The 18,177-nt window shown below is 40.8% G+C and overlaps 1 protein-coding gene across 7 annotated transcripts in view; it reads left to right on the forward strand.

Annotated features, from left to right (window-relative positions):
• Positions 1-18,177, forward strand: part of REPS2 (RALBP1 associated Eps domain containing 2) — a 219,378-nt gene that overhangs the window by 55,473 nt on the left and 145,728 nt on the right. For 5 of the 7 annotated variants that reach the window (XM_045470672.1, XM_045470677.1, XM_045470674.1 and 2 more), the window contains exons 2-4: positions 1,198-1,321; positions 13,325-13,473; positions 15,899-16,025. In XM_045470672.1, coding sequence (XP_045326628.1) covers positions 1,198-1,321; positions 13,325-13,473; positions 15,899-16,025 — 400 coding nt within the window. The remainder of the gene's footprint in view (positions 1-1,197; positions 1,322-13,324; positions 13,474-15,898; positions 16,026-18,177) is intronic. The other 2 variants (XM_045470673.1, XM_045470676.1) reach the window with 1 other exon arrangement.

Consider the following 18,177-nt stretch of genomic DNA (forward strand, 5'->3'; position numbering starts at 1 on the left):
ACATCCGAGTTGAATTTTCGTAGGAATTTTCTTAAGATTAATTAGTGGCTGTTTATAGTTTGGAAATCTAAAAGCCCATCCATAAGGACTAACTAAAAAGAGAAACCATGGTGTATATTTATAGCAGAATATCATGTAGTTGTTAAAAGAAGGATGTGATTTTAACTGTGCTGATAGAAAAGATTTTCAAGGGATAATGCTAAATGAAAAACAAGTTGCTAATAGTATGTGGTATTCTGTTTGTATCAAGTATTGGATACACAAGAGGAAAAACACAGGTGTGTGCTGTATATACAAACATTTATATACATATGTACATATGTATATATATGTATATGTATGTATACATACATATACGTATGTATATGTATATATGTATACATGTACATATATATGTACATATGTATATATACATATACATATATGCATAGAACATTTCCAAAAGAATATAATGGTTTCCTCTGGACCATAGGAAGTGGGGGGTGCTTTTTAGATCTTCACCCCACTTACTATTATTTGAGTTTTTGAGTATCTATTACTTTGAAATAACTTTAAAAAGTTACTGAATATTTGTTATCTTTAAACTACCAAATAGGGTATGTGTTAGTTTAAGGTCTGCAAATTAAAGATTGCAGGATCTTGAAGATATTTGTGCTCATAGCCCCCTCTCTTTTGTTTCTCTGAGCACTCTTGATTGTAATTTTAATGCTTAGGAAATCCTGTTGCCTGAAAACTTTAAGAATAATTAATTCACTTTTAGTTTTGATCAGCTGGGATAATTCACAAGTAGTGGTAATGACTAACGTGTTCTCTTTTCACCCCAGTGCTCTTCTAGACTTTGGACATTAGTACCTGCCCCCGGAAACAAGTCACTCTCTTGTAAGAATGGTAACAGCCATCCTTTGTCACCTTTCTTTTTCTCTTTGAAAGAGGAGGAATAATCACTGAGTCCTGAAATATCATGAGTAGGTAGAATTTAATAATCCGAACTGAAAATCTTCCTGTGAACTGTAGGACCACCCCCCCCCCCCCCCCCCCCCCCCCCCCCCCCCCGCCCAGTCAGTGTGTACACATAGGTTCTCCAGGGAGTTTTTGGTTAGCTATGCTGTGAAATCCTTGGGATTTCATAATATATCTTGTCTCATTTTCCTGTTATGAAATGGGGTTTTCAGCCTGGTTTTTCTTGTCTGTTTTCAGATCACAGAACTGTGTGGTGCAAAGCGGGTTGGTTATTTTGGTCCAACACAGTTTTACATTGCCTTAAAATTGATTGCTGCAGCACAGTCTGGCCTTCCTGTACGGATAGAGAGTATTAAATGTGGTAAGTATCTCCCATTTTTACGTTTGATTGTCCACAACAGGTGTCTTGTTTATGAGAACCATTTTTAGTGGGCTTAAGGCCTGTTGTATAAGCATTTATGGAATTTCTCCTTGCTTCTAACAAGGTGTCTGTTAAATGAAGTAAGAAAATGTAGTGGGTGTCTTACTTTCTTTTTGTTTCTTTAGGAAAAAAATAAGAGAGTGACCTGAGATTCATTCCTTTTAACTGAATTAAAGCTGAAATAGATTTTGTTCTTTAGCAGAAAGAGATCAGGACAGGAATTCTAGAGCCTGTGGCAAAATAGTAACATTTAGTTTAATTTTCCTCTTGAGGAATATGCAGTGTCATTTGAAGTTCTTTTAGGGACAAGGGCACAAATACCTGGGAGAGTATGAATGGAGCTGTCCCTTTTTTCTTTCCTGTCCCTGCCAGTCATATCGTATATGATCATCCTTTAAAAAAAAATTTTTTTTTAAATGTTTGTTTATTTTTGAGAGAGACAGAGCATGAGCAGGAGAGGGGCAGAGAGAGAGGGAGACACAGAATCCAAAGCAGGCTCCAGTTTCCGAGCTGTCAGCACAGAGCCTGACACAAGGCTGAAACCCATGAACCACAAGATCATGACCTGAGACGAAGTCAGACGCCCAACAGATTGAGCCGCCTAGGAGCCCCATATATCATCATCCTTTAATCCCCCAGTTCCTAAATAACCGTTCTAATCATTATTAAGTACTATGGAGCTACCAAAATTTTGGCAGAATGAACTTAGCTTCTCAAAGTTTTGGTTTAAAATTTTCTTATCTTGCCATCCTTGCCCCCAACCCACTGAGTGTTTTGAGTACTCTCCACAACTTAAAAAGCAAAGCCCCAGACTCTTAGCATCATTTATACTGTCTCAGTATTGGGTTTGCAAGTACCTATGAAGAAGGTGATTATTCCAGGGTTATGCTGACGTCCTCTGATACAAGTTACTTCCATATGCTCACATAGCCATGCAGGAACTTTTGCCTTTTCCTCATTTTGAGATAAAAACCACTCCACTGTCCACATGTGTCCTGTGAAGCCTTGTAAACGTAAAAGTGAGTTCAGGAACCTTGTAGAACAACTCTGAGAAGATTCTGATGGCTTGACTATGGGAAACAAAGTCCTTTTGCGCTAACCATCAGAGAGTCACAATCATCCTGTTAATCTTTCTTAAAGGTTTAGTGTGTGCCAGGTACCATCTCATTTAGTCCTCCCAGCATCCCACTAAATTAGGTGTTTGTGTTAGTTTACATTCTGTACGAGAAACTGTGAAACCAATTCCGCTGGAATCCCCGTGCCTTAACAAAATGAAGGTTCGCTTCCTGCTTTGCAGTGGGTCATGGTGACCCTCTAGGGCAGCTGCCCTCCATGTGGTGCCTCTGTGATCCTGGCTGCTTGATCTTGTGCCCCCCCCCCCCCCCCTAAGCAACAGAGAAATAGTTTCTCACCCTAGCAATTAAATGCTTTGTCCTGGATGTGACTCATGTTACTGCTGCTCACAGTGCATTGGCCAGAACTTGTCACGTGGATCCACTGAACTGCAGGGTAGACTGGGGCAGGGGGCCGGGGGGGGGGGGTGGGGTGGGGGAGCATGCAGTTGTCCCCTGTACCCGCAAGGAGAGAACTTTCTGTGGATGAACACTGGAAGTCTCTACTGTGGCACTCTTTTTACCCTCATCTTACAGATGATTATTGAAGTTGAAGTTTAGGGGGCCTTGAGTAATTTGCCTAAAGACTTCAGGTTAGTAGAGTTTGGAGCCAGAATCTCAGTCTCCAGTTGCCGTGCTCTTCATTACTGTGCATAGTAGCCTCTTCTTGATTATTCTCTTTATTAAGGTGCTGATTATAATCTGGAATCACAGAGTATTTTCTGAGTGGGGAAAAAAATCTGACCCCAAAAGGCATCCCTTGGTATTGCATAATTTGGTTTCTTAAAATAGATTTAAAAAATTGTTTTATTTATTCATTACTCATTTATTTTTTTGAGAGAGTGGGGAGAGGGGCAGAGGGAATCTTTAGCAGGCTCTACACAGCATGGAGCCCAGCTTGGACCTCGATCCTACAACCCTGGGATCATGACCTGAGCTGAAATCAAGAGCTGGATGCTCAACTGATTGAGCCACCCAGGCACCCCAAAATAGGTTTTTTGATGGAGTGTTATTTCAGTGGCAAGTTTGGTATTTATGACTACAAGGCTGAGCAGTCACTGCTATAAGTCACTTGCTATGATTAGAGTCACATCACATTGTATTTGGACTTGTGGTAGACACTGAAAATTTCCATTCCACTGTAAATGGTCATTAAGCTTTATTGTTGTGTCTTCCAACTTTTATCTGCTGGAAAAGCTAAAGCTGCTTTTTGTATACAAGAATAAATTTCTGACACTTTTGTTGTTTATTTTAAGTTAGACTGGTCTTTTACGGGATTTGTGCCTACATCTACAGCTTAATTTCCTAGGAGGAGAGAGGGGGGAAGGAGTGTCTAAATTATCACATGTGTCAAGGATTAACGCTTTTTCTTAAGTGTAAGGCTTTCTCAGTTGTACCTTATAAATCCTGATGCTGCCTTTTGCCTCTGACAGTTTATACTCAGTTAATTTTGAATTTTCTTCCTTCACTTAAAGGTTTATTAAATAAATGTTATTTACAGTCAGCATATGTTAAGTAAGAATGAGGGCAAGATTAGGCCAAACTTTGAGCTGCCACTTAGAATTTTCCAAGTTGTTGCTTGAAATCCATTCGCCTAATGTTTGATGACACAAACCTTGAAGGCCAAAGAGGATCCTCTGTGAGAACCTGATCGGAAAGGCTGTAGTAGCCTCATGACACTCAGGGAGTTGTGAGTCCGTTCTTACTTCATGAATTACATGAGTCTGTGTGTATGTGTGTGTTAACCTCTAACCCATAGCCTTGCCCATTTTGGTCAATGCCACCACCATCTACAGTTGCTCAAGCCAGGAGCCTAGAAGTCATCCTTGATTCCACCCTTTGCCTCGGTCCACAGTGTAATCTGTCAGCAGTCCTGGCAGTGTGGCTCCAGTCTTATTGCCTTCTCCCTCCATCTCTCTATCCTACTAGACTGGGCCACCTTCAGCCACTCACCTGGATACCACAGTGGTTTTGTCATTGATTTCTTGGCCTCCTCTCTTCTCTATTCCAGCCTCTGCCTATACGGCAGCAGGCAATATCGCAATATCCATCAGATCATTTTGTCTTCCTCCTTGAAATCCTCCCCTGGTTGGCTTATTGTACGTACTAAATTCAGTCACTACACTGATCTGTAGGGCCATGAGTGATCTGGTCTCTGCCTCCTTCTCCGTCCTCATCTTAAACCTGCCCCGCCCGCCCTGTGTTCTCCATCTTGCCCCCAGCCTCACTGGCCTTCTAGCCATTTCTGGGCCATCTCTTTCCCGCTGCAAGAAAGACCATGTTATCTCAAGGTTTTGGATTCCCCGCAGTCTGTTTCTTCCCCCCTCTCTTTTCCATGGCTAGCTCTTCCTCTTCATCCTTCGGGATTTGTGCACTGTCCCCACCATCCTGTCTAGAGTAGGTTCTGTCAAATTAATTCATTAATGAAGGAACCAGCATAGAGTAAAGCTGGCTCAGGAAAGTACAGGAGAGTCAGAAGTATTTATAGTCCTGGAAGGAAAGAATGCTGGAATAAGATTGCTAAATTACATATAAAATTGATGAATGCCCTATAGAGCAATAAAACTGTGACTTGGCTATTAGACTCTCTTCTGGGATGAAATTCACCTGCATTGCTATTAGACAAGGTTAGTTAGCTAACAGTTTTCTATGAGTTAATATCGATCCTTTCAGTGTTGTTAAGATGCCTAATGAAGAGTAAACAGTAAGTCAAAACAAAAGTACATGTCCCTAGGGAGTTAGGTAATCCTTGGATGGGTTAATCCTGTTAGATGATGCTTCTGTGTGACTGTCCCCTCCCTACTTTACTTTCAGCATCTGCTCCTTTATGGCACTTTCATCAGTTTGTAAATACTCCTTTATAGGTTTGTCTAATTTCTGTCTTCCTCACTAGTCTGCAAGCTTACCTAAAGGGAAGGGAGGAGGATCTGGTAGCCCCTGCTCTGTGTACCACTGTGGACACTCAAGGCATGTTTGTTGAATGAATGAAGAGATGAATGCTGATGAATGAGGACTGAGTGTTAATCATCTGTCACTTTTTAATCTCAAACATTTGGATTTCAGGTTCACCCAGAACTCCTAAGGGATTTCTAAAGAAGTCCTCTTTCTCAGGCCATGGTTCCCAGCCTTGTTTGCACTTGAGAATTGCTGGAGAGCTTTAAGTGCAAACTAAAAAATACAGGTGCCTGGGGCCACTTCCAGAAATTCTCATTTAATTAGCCCCAGAGTGCAGCCTGAACGTGGGGATTTTTAAGAGCTCCCCCATGTGATTCTTATGTGGAGCTGGGGTTGAGAGCAAGTTCTAATGAAAACCGAGTAGAGCATTTTCAAGAGCTTTGCTTAAACTGTGTTTATAGTTTTGGTTATATCGGGACCTGAGTTGGAGTGAGGCCAGGGGCACCCAGGGCACATAACTTTAAGGGGAAAGTCACACTCTGGGCCATACAAGTGCTGATTCTGCATTTACACGACCCTGAGAGTGAGCACCTCCTTAAATGTTGGCACTAGGCATCTCTCTAGCCTCACCCTATTTTGCCGGTTAAACAAATGGTGAAACCTTAGGATAATTTAGGAGGAGAGAAGCAGGGGGTGAAATTGAGGACCATTGGAGAATTCCTGATGAGGAAACACATGGTGGACACTTGCCCTGGGAACTGTCCCTTCCTTCTTTCTGAGGACTGGCCGTGGGGGGTGTGAGGACTGAGAGAAGGTATAGGTAGGGCTTTTTAGAGGAGGTTTTGTAACCTCTTTTGTGTCATGGGCTCCTTTGGCAGCCTGACACTCCTTCTTGGAATAATGTTCTAAATACATACAAAGACGTAGGAGTCCAAAGGAAACCAATTATATTGAAATTAAAACTAAGATACTTAAGAATGTTATATAGCAATATCCATACTACTTCATTAATGTATTAAATAAGAGACCTAAGAGTGACCTAAATAACTACCATACTTTCAAAGTAGTGAGCGGCATAAACAGTACTTGAAGATGTCTACAACAAGTGTAATGTGATATATAAATACCTGATTTCGGTGGGTGGCAAAGTTACAGGTGCTGCTAATGATACTACAGCGCTTTGTTGCCTACATTCATAATTGAAAGAAATGCAAATTTTTGGTTAGGGTAGGGAAAATAAAGATGGAATTTTTTTTCTTAACCAAGATGACAGACCCCGTGATTTCTTTCTACAGCCCCTCTGGGAGTCTCCGAATGCTAATAGTGCAATAATGTGGCTCACATAGCCTCTAGGCTGTGTTCCCCAGACTGGTTATTGATCTAGTGGCAGTCTGGCACAGTCTGTAGGGAAAGGAGAAAGAATTAGGACAAAAGAGTGAGTTACTTATAAAATGAAATGTACTCAATTCTACGATGGTTGTTTTGATTAAATGCCCTTTGATGACATTGATAACGAGTAAATGTAATTGATTCGCCATGACCCCTCCAAAAATTACAAAAGGAGGGAGCCCCTGCAGGCAGGAGTGTTATGCTCATGGTCCTGTCACCATATTGCTGCATGTCTGAGATGTTCCTGGGCTTAGTTCTCCACCTGTGAGATGTGGATTTTCCAGCAGGTTTTCTCTAGACCATTTTCCAGCTCCGAAATGGTGCAGTTTTATGTTGAGTGTTCAAACCTGCAATAGAAAGAACGTTTTGATTTTTAGCATGACAGTAGAGCCTAGTGGCTGAGTGTGGGTCACAGCAATAGACTGCTGGATTTTGAATGGTTGGACCATCACTTTTTCTTTTTGTGCCCTCATACAAAGTGGTGCCCTCCTAACCTCTTTGAGCTTCACGTGGCTCACCTGGGGAAGGGGTGTCCCAATAGTACCTGCCTTACAGGGTTGTTGCGAGCATAAAATCAGGTAATGTTAAAATTTTGGAAAAGCGTCGAAACTGTGTTAATATGGTACTTGTTAGCCACATTTGGCTGGTGTTGAGGACTTGAAATCTGGTTAGTGTTGACTGAGAAATTAAAATTTTAATTTAATAGAAATTATTTAAAATTTATTTACTTATTTTTTTTTTATTTAAAAAAAATTTTTTTTTCAACGTTTATTTATTTTTGGGACAGAGAGAGACACAGCATGAACGGGGGAAGGGCAGAGAGAGAGGGAGACACAGAATTGGAAACAGGCTCCAGGCTCTGAGCCATCAGCCCAGAGCCCGACGCGGGGCTCGAACTCACGGACCGCGAGATTGTGACCTGGCTGAAGTCGGATGCTTAACCGACTGCGCCACCCAGGCGCCCCAGAAATTATTTAAAATTTAAATATGCAAGCAGTGTAAAGTATTTTTCCATTAAATGAAACTTTATTGTTTTAGTAAGACTACACTTTACTTTAACTGTAGGCATTGTGTAAGACTAGGATCAAACTTCCCCTATAAAGGGCTAGGTGGTGGATATTTTAGACTCTGTGAATCATATGGCCTTTGCTGCAACTTGATTATCTTGATTATATTCACTACAGACTCTGCCCTTGAACTACGAAAGCAGATATGGACACTATGTAAACAAACAAGAATGGCTGTGTTCCAATAAATCTTTATTTATGGACACAAATTTGAATTTCATACAATTTTCACATCACAAGCTATTTTTATTTTCTTTTTTTTTTTTAAGTTTATTTATTTATCTTGAGAGGGAGAGAGAGCACACACACAGAAGGGACACAGACAGGGAGAGGGAGAGAATACCAAGCAGGCTCTGCACCATCAACAGTGAGCCTGATGTAGGGTTTGAACTCACAAACTGTGACATCGTGACCTGAGCCAAAGTCGGACGCTTAACCGACTGAGCCACCCAGGCACCCTATTTTTCTTTTGATGTTTTTCATTAAAAAATGTAAAACCCATTCTTAACTCATGGAATATACAACTCATAGGTCTATCCCCAAGATAAATGAATTCATGTTCATCAAAAGCCATTTATAAGAATGTAACATTTATATTCATAATGGCCCGAAACTGGAAACAGCCTAGATGGATTTTAAAAATTTCAATATGTTCATAAAAATGGATTACTCCATAGCAATGAAAAAGAATAAGCTCTGTCTACATACATTACATTGGATGATTCTTACAAAATGTTGTGAAGGAATCTAAGTCTCAAGGATTATTACTGAATGATTCCATTATGTGGAGTTCTGTAATGGCGAAGGTAGTCTGTGGATTTAGAGATTAGAACAGGGGTTGCAGAGTGGGACAAGGAGAGGGGATTAACTAGAAATGGATGGGAAGGAAAATTCTGTATGATGGAAATGTCCTATCTTAATTTGGGTGTTATGTGCTTAATGTATGTGTTTGTCAGAACTCTTCAAATAGTACACTTAAGATTTATAAAAATTATCCCTCCATACAAATACTCCTTACATAATTTAAAAAGAAATGAATTGGTTGTGTTAACATTTAACATTGTGTGGTATTTCTTAGTAAAATCCAGGTTTCTGGCCACATTCCTTCATGTCACCTGTCAACTGGAACTGAGCTGTTCCAGTAGCATTGCCAGTAGCCATACTAGTGTGGCTTCTGAGCACTTGAAATCAAGGTGTGCAGTGCAGGTAAAATACACCTGGGAGTTTGAAAAAAAACTTAGTCTGAAAAAAAGAATGTAAACTATTTCAGCTATTAGACAACAAAAAGAAAAGGCATACAAATTGGCAAGGAAGAAGTCATTAATATTTTTTATCTTGATTATATATTGTAATGATAATATTGGGTTCAAATAATTATTAAAATTAATTTTACCCATTTCCTTTTTTATTTGAAAAAGTTTTGAAAAATTTTGATAACATATACATGACATAAAGTTTACCATAAAGTTTATTTTTATCTTAACTAGTATTTATTTATTTTTAAAAATTTGTTTAACATTTTTATTTATTTTTGAGAGACAGAGAGAGACAGAGTGCGAGCGGAGGAGGGGCAGAGAGCAAGGGAGACACATAATCCCAAGCAGGCTCCAGGCTCTGAGCTGTCCGCACAGAGCCCTATGCGGGGCTCGAACCCATCAACTGTGAGATCATGACCTGAGCTGAAATCTGACGCTTAACCAACTTAGCCACCCAGGTGCCCCTTAACTATTCTTTTAAAGTAATCTCTGTGCCCATTGTGGGGCTCTAACTCCTGACCCTGAGATCACGAGTTGCGTGTTTTACTGACGGAACCAGCCAAGTGCCATGCCTCAACCATTTTTTAATTGTACGGTTCAGTACATTCATATTATTGTGCAACCATCTCCACCATCCATCTCCAGAACTCTTTTCATCTTAGAAGTATGAAACTCCATGGGGTGCCTGGGTGACCCAGTCAGTTAAACATCAGACTCTTGATTTTGGCTCAGGTCATGATCTCAAGGTTCGTAAGATTGAGCCCTGCATTGGGCTCTGTGCTGACAGTGCAGAGCCTGCTTGGGATTCTCTCTCTTGGTCTCTTTCTGCCCCTCCCCTATGTGCTCTTGGTCTAAATAAATAAATACATAAATACATAAACAAATAAATAAAATAATAGAAATATGAAACTTCATACCTGTTAAACAGCTCTGCATTCCCCCTCTCCCCAGTCACAGGCAACCCCCATTCTACTTTCTGTCTCTATACGTTTGTCTGCCGATCCCTCAAATAAGTGAAATCATACAGTATTTGTGACTGGTTTCTTCACTTAAAAAAATTTTAGTTACTATACAATTTACAATGATGTGGCTGGCGTTATATCTAGTGGATGGTATTGAAGGAGAGTAAACAGCCGCCACCATTTTAGACAGGACAGAGTTCTATGCTCAGTCCCACCTCTCCCCAGTGCCATTTACCATTTGGTATTGGATTTATGTTTTCTTTTTTATGTTCACATTTCTTCTAATTGAGGAAATGGAAGTATTTCTTACATTCCTGTCTCCATCAGACATGGAAAATGAAAGGATTTTCCCCTACTTTTTAGAGGGTCATATCTTTGGAAGCATAGTTTTCTTTGTGGAAGGGAAAGATAGTCATTTAATATACAAAGTGTTTCTGTGTTCAAAGACTACAACCTAAGGTAGCATTATGAAACAAATTACTGCCTTGGATGGCTGCACTCGTTGTCTCCTTGGCCCCTGTAAACCTTTAATTTGAACTCTTTATTTATTTCCTTGTGTTAATTGAATTCCATTTGGGAGAAACGATTCTAACCAACTACTACTACAAACGGCTCTTCTCTTGTGATTACTTGACATAAATCACTGGATAGCAGGTACTTTATTGATTAGCTTTCAAATAAAGTTTCACTATTAAATATGGTGTCCATATGACTAGAAAGCATTTAGACTGAATATTTATTTACAGACTACAGTTTTACTTTGCAGTTTTTGAAAGCTTGGAGCAGTGTAAGGGAGATAGCACCTTCATTAAGATTTTCAGTGATATGATGATTATTATGTATGGTGACAATCTGTTAAGTGAGTGTTGTTTAAAACCACATAAGCGAAGAAAGTACAGGAGAAATTCAGCTGTATTTTGTGTTTTGCTGTTTGGTGGCTGTTTGGAGGAGAGAGGATCTTTGCCAGGTGAATAGTTCTGGAGAAATGCCATAGCCAGGGAAGGAGGACAGTGTGTGAAGTGACAGGGTCCTAAAGGGTATCTGGGAGTCCTTGTATAATAGTTGATACTCATCATCTCGTGTTTGTATTCTCTCGTTCCTGGAATTATCTGTTGAACACCAGTGAAACACTGGTCGGGGGGTTTACACATGTGGGCTTTTCCTTCTCTTCTCCCTCAAGTAGTGTTTGGAAGTAATTCCTCCTCTCATGGGCAGTCAGGGTGCAGATTATTTTATGTGAGCTTGTTCCTTCTTTTTAGATCCCTTTTGCAGACCGAACTGAAAGAAATCCCTTTCTGAGAAGAGAACCATGGGATTAGCTTATATTTGACTTACTAAGAATCTGTTTTCTCTGCTTTTGCCTTTTTTTTTTTTTTTTAATTTTTTTTTCAACGTTTATTTATTTTTGGGACAGAGAGAGACAGAGCATGAACGGGGGAGGGGCAGAGAGAGAGGGAGACACAGAATCGGAAACAGGCTCCAGGCTCTGAGCCATTAGCCCAGAGCCTGACGCGGGGCTCGAACTCACGGACCGCGAGATCGTGACCTGGCTGAAGTCGGACGCTCAACCGACTGCGCCACCCAGGCGCCCCTTGCCTTTTTTCTTTTAAAGTCCATTCCTGCCTTGAGTACTGGAGAGCTGCCGAGGTTGGGAAACGTTAAAATGTTAAAAATGGTGGCCATCCTCTTTTTAAAAAATTTTTTTTTTTCAACGTTTATTTATTTTTGGGACAGAGAGAGACAGAGCATGAACGGGGGAGGGGCAGAGAGAGAGGGAGACACAGAATCGGGAACAGGCTCCAGGCTCTGAGCCATCAGCCCAGAGCCCGACGCGGGGCTCGAACTCATGGACCATGAGATCGTGACCTGGCTGAAGTCGGACGCTTAACCGACTGCGCCACCCAGGCGCCCCGCCATCCTCTTTTTAGAGGAGAGTCCTGGTTTAATTTTCCAGATTGCTTATTCTATTTATGTCTCTTGGGCCTTTTGGCTGATTGATCATGCAGGGATTTGTCATATTGCCTACTTCTTTGAATCAAATGTGGACATAGCAACTAAAAATAAACACAATGTGGATATTAGAGAACCAGGGGCCTTCTTTGCCTGGGGAGCTGGGATACTTGGTTGTGTTGCTAAGATGTTTTCTGGCTTTAGCACAGCATCAGTCATTGGAAGTGCAGCTGTGTTTGGAATGGGGCGCTGATGGAAGTGCGGAGGCACAGTGATGAGTATTATCCTGAACAATGGATACAGATGCAAATCATTATGCATAATCCATAATATTATCCCCATTTTTGGAGTCCTTTGTGTTGTGTGATTGTGTGTGATTTGCTGCACTGAGAACTAGAAGTGTGCCAAAGCATCATTTCTGTTTCAGAATAGTTTTATCAGATATTTGAAAGATAAGTAAATATTCCAGACTGTTGGGTTTGAACTCTTTGTAGCATTGTGAGTGTGGCTAATGGTTTTGACAGTAGAATCTGGCTGAACGGACTGATCGCTGTAACTTAAAGTATTTTCCTTATTCCATTATGAAAAGACAATTGAAGATCGAGCGTGAAAATTCCTTAAGGAGTTACATAGGGTGAAAAACTGTCACCCAGGGGGCGCCTCAGTGGCTCAGTCAGTTAAGTGTCTGACTTCGGCTCAGGTCATGATCTTGTGGTCCATGAGTTCGAGCACCGTGTCAGGCTTTGCGCTGACAGCTCAGACCCTGGAGTCTGCTTCAGATTCTGTGTCTCCCTCTCTCTCTGCCCTGTCCTCATGCACGCTCTGACTCTCTCTTAAAAATAAGCAAACATTAAAAAATGAAAAAAAATAAAAGGAAGGCTAATGATAGTCTTGAGTTGTGAGGATTGAATGACGTAATATTTGCAGATGTTAATATAGTATCTGGCATATAATGTGTGTTATATGGGTTTTGCCTGTTTCATTTGCCACATATCGTGTTCATACAGTATCAGAGCCTTTTAGCTGGTGCCGGACTAAAGGCTGAGGTAGGAGATCAGTCCAAAACCTGAATATGTTCCGTGATGATTTGACAGCATTTAAAAATGTTAAGCCAGAATTGCTTGGTAAAACTGAAGCATTTTTCTATCATGACATTATTATAGGAGTCTTCACTGTGTCAAAATAAAAATTTAATCTATATTTAGTGCTCTGGAATTTTTCCTCAAAAGTGATTCATCTTTTGGCCATTGAGTTCCGCTTTTCACAGTTTTAAAAAAGTCTCACTTGAGCTTCTCTGATTCTGGTCCTAAAGAACTGCCGCTGCCTCGCTTTCTGATGTCAAAGACCGATGCTGAGATCCGATTTGGGAACCCGACTGAACTGCATGGAACTAAGGTTCAGATTCCATATTTAATCACAGAAAAAAATACCTTCAAAAGAATGGACGATGAGGATAAACAGGTAAACAGTCTGATCAGGGGTGTCCACTTGATTCTGACAGTGAAACCTCACATAGCTGTGCTTCATATCTACTGTCAGGCTTCTAGCAAATCTCACCATCTGGGATACAATTATAGACTTGGAAGGAAGCCAGTGAAGTTTCCTTGTAGCAAGAAAAAGCTGAAGTATAGCCACCCATTCGCCCTTTAAAGCTTACTTGAATGTAGATTGTGTCCAGAGTGAGGCCACTGATTTATTTTTTATTTTTAAATGTTTGTTTATTTTTGAGAGAGTCAGAGTGTGAGTGAGGGAAGGGCGGAGAGAGAGGGAGACACAGAATCCGAAGCAGGCTCCAGGCTCTGAGCTGTCAGCACAGCCCAATACGGGGCTCGAACTCTTGAACTGTGAGATCATGACCTGAGCCGAAGTCAGAGGCTTAACTGACTGAGCCACCTGGGTGCCCCAAGGGTATGATTTAATACACTTACTTGATTTCTCTAATCAGTATTTCTAAATGGGTTCTTTGAAATGGAACTTCTAGGATTTTTTTTTTTTAAAGTAAAGTCTAAGTCCAACGTGGTGGGACTTTAACTCGAGACCCTCAGATCAAGTCACATGCTCTAGTGACTGAGCCAGCCAGGCGCCCCTAGGACTTTTTAATAGATCCTCTCTTCACAAAAAAGTTTGGAGAAAAGGTTTCTGTGGTTAAATATATTTGGAGAGTGCTGCTTCATATCCTTGGGTGAAAGACTACATTCTGAGGCTTGGAGACTCATAAGTGCTCATTAGCAAATTCAAGGCCCTGACAAGTCCCGCTGTGAAGAGACATGGAGATTTGTGTTTACTAAACTTGTTTCACCAGAGAATCCTTCCTTGTGGGGCTTGTTTGGGATGCCAACTTGGGAAATGCTGCCATTTCACATTTAGCAGGTTAGGGACAAGAGTAGGGAGGAGAGGCTTTAAAAATTAGAGCACTAATTGCAATAGTTAGGTGGTGATTGGTAGAGATGAAAGTATAAAATTTCAGAAAAGTATGCCTATCAAGAAAGAGGTAAATAGTCTTATTTATGCATTAGTGAACCCTGGGGGCACCAAGGTACAGCTCATACTTCTAATAAAGATACGAATCATGCAGAAAAGTCAAATTACATTAAATATAGTATCTTCTATAAGACCAAGAAATTTGTCATATTTTAGGAAGATGAGTCAAAACGTTTTTTAAATGCATTGTGTAACAAAGGATTAAGTTGAAAAACTATATGGCTCACCATGATAATGCTGGATATATGAGGTGTTGCTGCAGAAGTTTTATATTTATAGCCAAGTGAGGTATAGCATGTCTTGTTAAATAACTCAGTGTAATGTTGATGTCATAATTCTGATACATTTTAAATGAGTTCTTTAGGGATATATATGTAAAGGGGTATAGGAAGCTTCAGTCAGTACTCTGGCATGTTTTCCTACCAGCATTTGGAGAGGAATGAGGGTCTGCTGTCCCAAGATGGTTGATACTCTGGGGACTTTCTAGGCCCATCCCTGGCTGCGTGATTGAGGACACATCCTTTCACCTGAGGGTAGGTTTGTACTCTGCCCATCCCATCTGTTGGTGTGAGGTCACACTTCAAATATTCTTTTCTTTTTCTTGAAGAAGAGTATTTGATCAGTAACTCAGATTACCTTTTTTTTAGACTAAGGAGTACCTATATAGTCTGCATGTTGATTAAAAGTACTGTTTCCTTGTTACTTGGGTACTCCAAAGTTACCAGTTTATTGGTAGCATTGAAAAGGAGGAAACCCAGTAGCAGAGTAAGGTTGTTTGCTTTGCCAGACTCTTCCATAAAATTCACATTTTAACTGAGATTTGAACTGTAGCTTATTAAGCCTCCATCCTCCTGTTTAGGAGTGGTTTGCCCATGATGAATTGTTTCATTATCCCCTAGTGTGAAAAAGAAAAAGCTGGCATTTTACTCTGGTACAGTAAGCCCCAGCAACACTTAGCATTAAGCATTTTAAGTGTGTATTTTTAATACCCACATTTGCTGGAAGACTTGGTAAGTGTAAATCCAGGAAATAGGAGCCTTTATTATAAACACATGAAAATTGAATTTATCCACGAAGAGATCACATTTGGGGAGTGTGAATGCTATTTCATGTGATCATTGTCTTCCATTTTCCAAAGGAAAATACTAGTGGAATAACGGAAAGCATTTCATGCTAGTTTTAGTAATTTAGGCAACTGAGTGCTGGCGAGACTTTGTTCTCTGGGAGACTTGAATCCTCAGACACTGCGTTTTAACCAAGCCGTGTTTTTGAGAAAACATTTCCTCCCATTTGTGAAATCAGCCGTCTCACCGGCGGTAGAGTTGCATTATACTTCGTAACTGCCGTTCAAAGCACCAGGCTTCTCAAGTGACTGCCTCTGAACTCTGCTCTGGTTCCTTTGAAGCAGGAAACACAGTCTCCCACGATGTCACCCCTCGCCTCCCCTCCTTCTTCCCCGCCTCATTACCAGAGGGTGCCCTTGAGCCATGCCTACGGCAAACTGCGGAGCAACACGGAGCAGATGCATCCAGGTAAGAGGCGATCTTGTCCAGCTGTCCCAGGCAGTGTCCTAGAGACTCCTTAATCTCTCAGGCAGCAACGCCACCAGCTGCTGAATCTCCTGACTTAATTACCTCTGTCTTTGGAAACATGGCTCAATTTAATTTTGTACTCTCAAGCAAGGCTTTTTAAAAAAATAAAATGAAATGTATCCTAGTGGTGCCTTGTGTCCTATCCGAAACAAACCAGTTTCAACTTGTAATTGATTTAGATGATTTAATCCTTCGTATATAGATTTCATTACCTGGGAACATCGCATGTCGAAGGTTTATATTGTCTTGGAATTGTTCCTTTCAGCAGACATTCCAAACATGTTTATATAACAACGGCTTTTCTGAAACTACTTAAAAATATAACTCTGCAAAAGCAAAAGAGTTGATTCAACCTTTAAAGACAGATCACATAAATGAAAATATCTCGCTCTTGCGTTTGAGAAGAATAAGGGAAATGGTAGGGGAAGCATTTTGCTGAGAGCATGTGGCGTGCCCAGTTGTGGGATCGCCTGCTTGCTCACACTTAACGCTGTGCTGGCCGCATTAGCGGTAAGGTACGTTAGTTGTTCCGAGTTGGCTGCCTAGCCTGCAGTGCTTAAGGCTGCGTGCACTCACGGCAGTGCCTTGTCCTCCTGGGGCTCTGGCTTGTACTTTAAGATAGGACCAATTAAAGGTATTCTAGAATCGGTTATTCATCTCCCTCCTCTTGTATTTTGTGGGCTGTGTTTGAAAATGACCCAGTTTCTGTAGGGTTTTGCTGCGTTGAAAATAGTGGTGAGTTCTAGAGGGACACAGATAAAAATGTGTGCTAGGCTATAGAGAGGCTGTAATATTGTAGAGAGGAGCCGGTGTGGCATAATGAAAAAATTTTTTGATGGGAATCAGAAGGTGTGGGTTTATGTGACTAGCTATGTGACCTTGGGCAAGACACTGAACTGCTCTGAACCGTGATTTCTTCTCCTCTTTTAAAGTGGGGTAACACTATTCTATTGGGGTGTTGTGAGGATTAGCGGAAACACGAAGTCTGATTGGAAATTAAGTCCTATGCATATGCAAGATGATGCTGTTAAGGGATAGTAACAAAAAATCACTCTCCTTAAACTCGAATGTCCCATTGGAGTCTGAAACAAAATAGGGTTGAGAATTCTTCACTTTGCTTTTAGCCTCTCCTGCCTGATTTCCCTAGTTTTAGAAGCGGAGCTCTTTTTTTGATTCTTAATGTTATTTGGGCTTGGACATTGGAGTTTTATGCCCAGCGTGGTGCCTGTTTTTTGGTTTTTAATTCACACGTGAGTCATTTTTTTGTTCTACTGAGTCAGCCTATTACCAGGTTCTTCGCTATATCTATATCTATAATCTATATCTATCTATCTATCTATCTATCTATCTATATATATATATTTGGCTATTCCTTTAAAAACTTGTCTGTATTCACTGTCTCTACTTCTTGCCCCATTCTTTCCTCATTGCAATTGGGCTTCCATTCCCCCCATTGGCAAGGAAACAACCTGCTTCTCTCCGTCTTCCTTGACTCTTAGCAGCCTATGTCAAGGTTGTCCATGCCTTCATTCTTACTTATTTTTTCTAAATGATAAAATGCACATATTTAAAAATCTCCCAAGTTGAGTTTTGACAAATGGATGCATCCATGTAGCCAACTTTGATCAAGAATAGAACATTTCCGGGGCGCCTGGGTGGCTCAGTCAGTTGAGCGTCCCGACTCTTGATTTTGGCTCAGGTCATGATCCCAGGGTATTGGGACTGAGCCCCACATTGGGTCCTGTGCTGAGTGTGGAGGCTGCTTAAGATTTTCTGTCTCCCTCCGACCCTCTCCCTGACTTCTGTGTGCACTTTCTCTAAAAAACAAACAAACAAACAAACATACATTTCAATCACCCTACAGATGCCCCTTTCCAGTCACTCCCTGGCCTCCAATGTGAGGACTGTTTTGATTTTTATCACCTTAGATTAGTTTTGCCTCTTTTAGAACTTAATATAAATGGAATCATATTGAACAACTCCTCTTATGTGTCTGCTGTCTTTCCCTTGGCATTGTGGTTGAGGTTCATCCTTATTGTTGTGTGTCTCAGTAGTTTGCTTCTTTTTATTACTCAGTTGTGTTTCATTGTGT

Source organism: Leopardus geoffroyi, chromosome X (genome assembly GCF_018350155.1).
Source record: "Leopardus geoffroyi isolate Oge1 chromosome X, O.geoffroyi_Oge1_pat1.0, whole genome shotgun sequence".
NCBI lineage: Eukaryota > Metazoa > Chordata > Mammalia > Carnivora > Felidae > Leopardus > Leopardus geoffroyi.